At 37.9% G+C, this 7,837-nt stretch overlaps 1 protein-coding gene across 1 annotated transcript; it reads left to right on the forward strand.

Moving 5' to 3' along the window:
- The first annotated feature begins 60 nt into the window (after positions 1-60).
- NSA2 (NSA2 ribosome biogenesis factor) lies at positions 61-7,605 on the forward strand. Its single transcript, XM_081520649.1, has 6 exons — positions 61-156; positions 2,490-2,677; positions 2,769-2,919; positions 4,197-4,376; positions 5,789-5,981; positions 7,353-7,605. The coding sequence occupies exons 1-6, from the start codon at positions 154-156 to the stop codon at positions 7,418-7,420; spliced, it is 783 nt and encodes a 260-aa protein (XP_081376775.1). The 5' UTR covers positions 61-153; the 3' UTR covers positions 7,421-7,605.
- Positions 7,606-7,837: the final 232 nt, after the last annotated feature.

Raw genomic sequence — 7,837 nt, forward strand, 5'->3', positions numbered from 1 at the left:
GTTGCGTCGCGGTTTTTCTGGAATCCGTCGAGTTAGAAGAGACCCTTTCCTGTCGCGGGTGGTGCGGAATCGGCTCGTGGGTCTCTGAGAGCCGAAAATTGAGAGCTTCTTCGCACCGCGGAGACTGCACCCGGCGGCTCGGCAGCTGTCACCATGGTGAGGAGGTCGCCTCGGGCGCTCGGGACCTAGGGCGTAGGAGGTGGCGGGGCTTGGGGTCCCGTGGGCGCGGGGGCTGGCGGTGAGGGGTGATAGGCGGAAGTAAGGTACTGCTGAGGGAATGAGGGTGGACTCCGTGGGATGCGCTCTTGCTTAGTCGTGTCCGACTTTTTGCGACCCCGTGGAGTGCAGCACGCCAGGCTTCCCTGTCCTTCACCAACTCCCGGAGCTTGGTCAGACTTCTTTCCCTTGAGTCGGTGATGCCATCCAACCATCTTGTCCTCTGTCGCCCTCTTCTCTTCCTGCCTTCAGTCTTTCCCAGCATCAGGGTCTTTTTTAATGAGTCAGTTCTTCGCATCAGGTGGCCAAAGAATTGGAGCTTCAGCGTCAGTCCTTCCAATGAATATTCAGGACTGATCTCCTTTAGGATGGACTGGTTGGATCTCCTTGGAGTCCAAGGGACTCTCGAGTCTTCTCCAACACCACAGTTCAAAAGCATTAGTTCTTCGGCGCTTAGCCTTCTTTATGGTCTAACTCTCACATCCATACCCTAGAGTGAAAATAACCTCACTTTTGGTCGGTGGAGTGGAGTATTTGCCTGAGCATAGGCTTTTGGTGTCAGACAGGTTTCACTCGGCTGAATTCCTGACTTCACCTAAGTTGTGTAGCCATCAGTTCCAGATCCTAGTGATAACTCTGTACACTAGTATTTAATCCCGTATCAGTCTTCATCTCGGCTGAGGAAACTGAAGGTATGTCATGCCGACGGCCAAGCAGCTGGACTTATAGCCCAGATCTGACTGCCAGATCTTTTGTCTTTCTACTAGGTACCTAATCTGTGTTTCTCTGCAAAGTGGCAAATCCACATACCCTTTTCACGGTTGCTGCCAAGTTTATGTGATAGCAGTTGAAAACACCACACAATACAAAGTATCTTGTTGATTGTTACACTTAGAATTATTTTCCGTGTTGTTGGAGCTGGCCTGACATCATTGTTTTATTTTTGTAATCTTAAAATACAAATAGACTGGGACCACACGCTTATAAATAAAACTGGCATATAAAATAAAACCGGCACTTAAGAAGCAAAAGAGGATCCCATACATTGCTAATGAAACGAAAAATAGTACAGCCACCTTGAAGACAGTTTGGCATATGTCGGAACAAAGACTTCTGGGTACACGTTTATTCACTGAAAACTGGAAACAAGCTAAATATTCGTCAGCTGGTAAATGAGTAAACAAACGGTGGTAAAAATAAAATGACTACTTGTCAAAAGAATTGAAGTATGGATTCATGCAGCAGTGTAGGGGAATCTCAAAAGCGTTATGCTCAGTGAAAGAAGCTAGATGCAAAGGGCTGCATACTGCAGATTCTGTTTACATTTCATTCTGGGAAAGGCAAAACTAGAACAATAGATGCCAGGTTGGATGTGGAAAAAGATGATTTACTTCAAAGTGACACAGAACTTTCTGGGGTGTTGGAAATATTCTTAATTTTGACTGTGGTTACAGAGCTGTATAGCTTGTCAAAACTTACAACTCTATACCTACATGTAAAAAGGGCACATATCTTTGTATGTATGTAAATTATACTTTAATAAAACTGGATAAATTTTAAAATTTTTAAATAAGTGTGAATGATGATTATATCGAAAAACCAGATATTGATGTTCAGAAAAGAGCGATTCTAGAATCAGATTGTCTCTTTTGTGGTCTAGTGGATTTTGGACAGTTCTCTTCAATGAACAGTAACTTTTTTTTTTTTTTTTATAAATTTATTTATTTTAGTTGGGGGCTAATTACTTTACAATATTGTAATAGTTTTTGCCATACACTGACATGAATCAGCCATGGGTTTACATGTGTTCCCCCTCCTGGATCCCCCACCCACCTCCCTCCCCATCCCATCCCTCTGGGCCATCCCATTGCCCCAGTCCTGAGCCCTTGTCTCATGCATCAAACATGGAATGGTGTTCTGTTTCACATATGGTAATATACATGTTTCAATGCTATTCTCCCAGAACGTCCCACCCTCACCTTCTCCCTCAGAGTCCATAAGACTGTTCTATGCATCTGTGTCTCTTATTCTGAACAGTAACTTTCACTGAGTTTATTACAGAAGTAAATCCTGACACCTGATGTCATCCAGGAATAAAATTTAACTTACATCACATGATTAGGCTTAATAGTGCAAGAGTTATTTAATCAAGTGAGCAGTGGATGATACACGACAATGTATACTTCATATGGTGCTCACAAGAAAGTATTTTAGAATAATTCTGTCAGGTTTTTTTTTTTCAATTAAAGTTAACACTTCTTGCATTGTTACAGCCACAAAATGAATATATCGAGTTACACCGTAAGCGCTATGGATATCGTTTGGATTACCATGAGAAAAAGAGAAAGAAGGAAGGTCGAGAGGCTCATGAACGTTCAAAGAAGGCAAAAAAGATGATTGGTCTGAAAGCTAAGCTCTACCATAAACAGCGCCATGCTGAGAAAATACAAATGAAAAAGACGTAAGTACAATTTATTTGTTGTACCAAGTTAATGTCTTTTGAGTATTAGTTGTTAAAACTGATCATCTTGAGTCTTTCTCATTGTTGGTAGTATCAAGATGCACGAGAAGAGAAACACCAAACAGAAGAATGATGAAAAGACTCCACAAGGAGCAGTACCTGCGTATCTGCTGGACCGAGAGGGGCAGTCTCGAGCTAAAGTACTTTCCAATATGATTAAACAGAAACGAAAAGAGAAAGCGGTAAGCAGTAAAAAACTGGTCTTTATTTTTGTTGTTCAGGAGAATTACTTAAATCCATATTTGAGATTCTTAGTTTCTTCAGTTAAATGGAAAAATAAAGTCCAACTGTTACCATTATTTAGATGTTGAAGTCTTTCATATAAAATGTTTTACTAATAAAAAAAGTTTTGCTTTCTTACCATGAGAACATTCAGCAGGATTTAATTTAAGAATGTTATGCATCTTTAGTTTTCAAAAATTATTTAAGGTAATTCCCTGCCGATCCAGTGGTTAGGACTCTGCACTTCCACTGCAAGAGGCACAAGATCAGTCCTGGTCAGGGCACTAAGAGCCCGCACATGATGGGCAGAAAAAGAAATTATTTAAAACAGCTTCTTTTACTTGACAACTCCTGATGTTTTGGTGTTGTAGAGAGGGATATAGCTGCTTGTTTTTGTTGCTTTGCAGTGCCAAAACTGGTTAAAAAGTAGAGTAGTGGAAAGCATCCTAAGTGATTTGATTCAGATAAAAATTCAGAAATTAAGAAGAAAAAAAAACTCCTAGCTTGCCCTTAGTGTCAAATTCAGTTAAATTTTGCTAAAAGCTGAGGGAAAGACATAGATACTATTTTTAAACACCTGTGGATAGAGTCACAAATCTAGGTAGCAGCAGAATATGCAGTATCTGTATTTAAAGAACTAACAGTCTCCAGGTTTGATCTGTAAAATCTTACTGCTTTTTTATGTATCAAAATTGGACCAGTAGAACTTCAGCACCGAATTTTAGAGATTATCTACTTAACCTCTCTTCATTTTACAGATGAGACTGGAGTCCAGGAGGTTGTAAACCAGTTTTCACAGGCACTTATTTATGCAATGCTGTAGGGTTTGTCCTTCATAAATAGGTCCAGAATTCTTTCTGCTGCCTTGCGCTGCTTTCATTCTTTTTTTCCCCCCACAGAATCTACATTCTAAGGAGGTACAGAATATGGAGTGATGATTTTGTCTTACTAGTAGTATTATCTAAAAATCTATTCAGGGTAGAAATACAGAGATAAGAGATGGAGACAGTCTGCCAGTTGTACACTGTGAACTATTTAGCAGTAAACTTAACTAGTTCCAATTAATTTCAGGCTTGTTGAGGACACAGTGTAGATCTCTAGAAAACAATTGAGCCAGAATATCTTTGCTTAAGCAAAAAAAAGTGAATTTACAACTTTGTACAACTAAATAATACGGGGCTTTTTATTCTCATTGTCTTTTACTAAGAATATAAATTTTAACTGTGATCTATTTTAGGGAAAATGGGAGGTCCCACTACCCAAAGTTCGTGCCCAGGGAGAAACAGAAGTATTAAAGGTTATCCGAACAGGAAAGCGAAAGAAGAAAGCCTGGAAGCGGATGGTCACTAAAGTCTGCTTTGTGGGAGATGGCTTTACTCGGAAACCACCCAAATATGAAAGATTCATTAGGCCGATGGTAAGACCCTGTGAGAGTGCAGTGGCTTAAAGATCAGTTCCTATGGCAGACTGGATGAAGTACTTGACAGTTTCCTAAAATTCCTAAAACTGGTATAAAAAAAAACAGGTTGAAAGATGTTTTTAGGCTATTTTTAAGCTGTTGATAGGTATTGTTTAGCACTTTTCCACTACTGTCAAGAATCTTTGGCTTCGTAGATTTGAAATGAAAAAGAATTCTCATTACAGAGATCGTCAGTGAATCTGGACTTGTAAACATGACAGAGACGTACCTGAAGGTCCAGTGGTTAAGATTCGGTGCTTGCAATGCAGGGGACACAGGTTTGATCCCTGGTTGGGGAATTGAAATCCCACAAGCTACATGGTGTGGCAAAAAAAAGTAGAATCTTCATTTCCACAGTCATTTTACTCATTCATCAAGTGATCTACTATATGCCTGGCACTTGTCTTTGAGAACAGTTGGAAAACTTGAAAATTGTTTTTTCAAGAGTTAATTCCAGTTTAGTAAGAGAAGTATCAGTGACAAAAGAGAGTTATTAAAATGGGCCTTCAATTTCTGTTGACAGCAGTAATGATCAAAACCAATCTCCTTCTCTCCTCCCCTAATATATTTTTGCAGAATACCTTTAAACAGAATGAGTTCATCTCCCAACTAGACACCAGCCTGCTTAGAAAAATAATCAGAGGGGAAAGTTGGGAGTATTACTCTAGCTCTCAACCTGAATCATTTTCAATGAATTAAAATGTTGCCCAACAGCCTGTTTCTATAAACTTCTATTGGAACATAGCCCTGCCCATTCATTTACATATTATCTATGGCTCTAGGTGACTAGGTGAATCTGGTCTCTGTAACAGAAACTTCTCTGGGCTGTCTCCAGTTTTTGACCAGTATTAACCATCAATGCAGAGAGCTGACAGTCTTTTTCACCAAGGAAGGTGGCTGAGGTATATAAAGACTTGGAATCAAGATACTTAAGTTTGATTCCATCCTCACACTATTTAGCCTGGGAACAATTTATTTAACCTCCTGGTCCTTGTTTTATCATTTTTTTTTGTATGTTTGCTTAAATAGCAGGAGTTGTTAAGGCTGTCATGCTGAAATGCACTGTCTGTGAGCTCTGGCACAGTGCCTGGCATGTCGCAAGCCCTCGGGAAGTATAGACAACTGGACAGTTGTTCCATGGTGAAAACTTTTTAGGAGTATGTGTTTGAGTTTTTCCTCACATACTTTTCTGTAACTATCGGATAAGTTGTCTGTAGAATTAATTGTATTTTCTCCGATGCCTTAAGATGAGATATTATTCAGTCCTTTTTGGAGCAGGGTGGGGAGATGATTGGAAAAGATAAGCAGAAAGAATCAATATTCATCATTAACATCTTTAACTCAGAACATTCTTGTGTTTGGGTTACTAGGGATTACGTTTCAAGAAGGCTCATGTAACACATCCTGAACTGAAAGCCACCTTTTGCTTGCCAATACTTGGTGTAAAGAAGAATCCCTCATCCCCACTATATACAACTTTGGGTGTTATTACCAAAGGAACCGTCATTGAGGTGAACGTGAGCGAGTTGGGCCTTGTAACACAAGGAGGCAAAGTCATCTGGGGTAAGTCCAATTTGAATATGGGGCTCTTGGTGTTATAATCCTAAAATAGACATTTCTAAGTTGACATAAAGTACGCAGCAGATTTTAATGCAGTTAAACTTGATGTGAATAAGACTTAGAAAACGTTGTGAATGTTCTTAATTTAGTTTACTGGTTTCAGTTATATAAACTACGTTGCTAGATATTTTTTGGTTGCTTTTTATTTAAAAAGGTATTATGAGAAAAGATGGGAAGTTACAATTGAAAAATACTGGAAGAAAATAAATTAACCACGAATGGGGGAAGGGAGGCATACAGCAGACGTAGCCACACTACTTAAGTGACAATTACAAACTAAAATATGTCATACATAACAATTTTAAATTCTTTTTTCCTCATTTTCTTAGTTTTCTGCTTTCAGTACCCAGGTATTTCTAAACTTTAAAGTTCTTTGAAAGGGAAGAATACAGTGTATAGCTTACTGATTGAATCTTCATGAGTCATTGGCATGTACTTCATGTTGACCTAGATTTTAAAATAGGTTAATAAAAATAAGCATTTTTTGGCTACTGGTAGGCCATAGTATTATGCCGAGAAGGTATATTTTTTTTAGTTCTTTTCCAGTAGTTTTTACCCAAAATTAATATTGACGTTTTAACAAATGCTTTTTTTTGGCATCTGTGAAGGTGATCATACTTTTTCCTCTGAAATATTTATGGAATTAATCGATGTATTAATAGTCTTCATAGTAATAAACCATAATGTATTTCTAGAATGCACTTTCCTTGATCATGATGCACTGTTCTTTTAACATTCAAATGATTCCACTTGTCGAAGTTTAATTTAGGATTATCTTTTCTGTGTTTTTAAGTAAAATACTTTGCTTTATTTTCTATCTTATCTTAGTTGGGTTTTTGTGTCTGTATAATGCTAGGTCAGAGGAAAGAACCAAGATAGTTTTCTTTTTCTATGGTTTAGAAAAATTTTTTTGAAAACCAAAAGGATCACTTCTGGAGGTTTTGCTAATGGATTTGAAAACTTGGATCATTTCCTACCTTGCTCCTGGTATAGACCAGGTGCCAGTAAACTGCAGCCTGCAGGGCTGCCACTTGTATTGGATTACAAAAACAAAATAGGTTGTTAAGTTGATTTGAAACTTAGCTAATAATACTTGATACTTTTTCCAGTAAGAATTGTGTGGAAAAGGAGCAGTGCTCAGGTCAACCCACAAAGCCATGTTAAGTGATTTCGTTTTATAAAATCTCATGTAATACTACTGTTGTTCACTTTTTTTCTTTCTTAAAAGTGGTGATTGTAAATAGTTTAAGCAAAGGTCGTATGTTTCTTTTCTGTTGGCTGACATCCCTCATTGTTCTGTTTTGTTTCCCTTAGGAAAATATGCCCAGGTTACCAATAATCCTGAAAATGATGGATGCATAAATGCAGTCTTACTGGTTTAACAGCAGTTACATACAAATAACTCCTTATAATTACTGAAGACTACACACCAATTGGGAAAACATTACTCTGATATTTCTGAATACTACCCATCAACCTTACATGTTGTCTTTAGTCAAAGAGAACTATTTATTGTACTGTTTTAAAAAAGAAAAAAGCCAACATTAAAATGATCTAGTTTTACAAATTGGTCTTTTGCATCTGTTTATCATTTAAATGTTCATAAAAATCAAGTGATTAAAAAATCAATTATAGAAATATCTTATTTCAACAGTATTTGCATTAATGAGTGGTACTATGCAGTGCAGACCTATCATTTAAAAAAAGGAAAAGCCAGTGTAGTTGAAAATACCTTTTACCATAAAGGTTAGTGCACACTTAAATGTGAATAGGCCAAGAAGTTTTGTCACATCTAAGAC

This window comes from Giraffa tippelskirchi, chromosome 8 (assembly GCF_054371585.1).
Source record: "Giraffa tippelskirchi isolate mGirTip1 chromosome 8, T2T-mGirTip1v1.2.pri, whole genome shotgun sequence".
Lineage (NCBI taxonomy): Eukaryota > Metazoa > Chordata > Mammalia > Artiodactyla > Giraffidae > Giraffa > Giraffa tippelskirchi.

Coding starts and splice junctions, on each gene's coding strand:
- NSA2 (XM_081520649.1), top strand. Junction 2,678..2,768: donor AAAATACAAATGAAAAAGAC/GTAAGTACAATT, acceptor CATTGTTGGTAG/TATCAAGATGCACGAGAAGA. Junction 5,982..7,352: donor AGGAGGCAAAGTCATCTGGG/GTAAGTCCAATT, acceptor TGTTTCCCTTAG/GAAAATATGCCCAGGTTACC.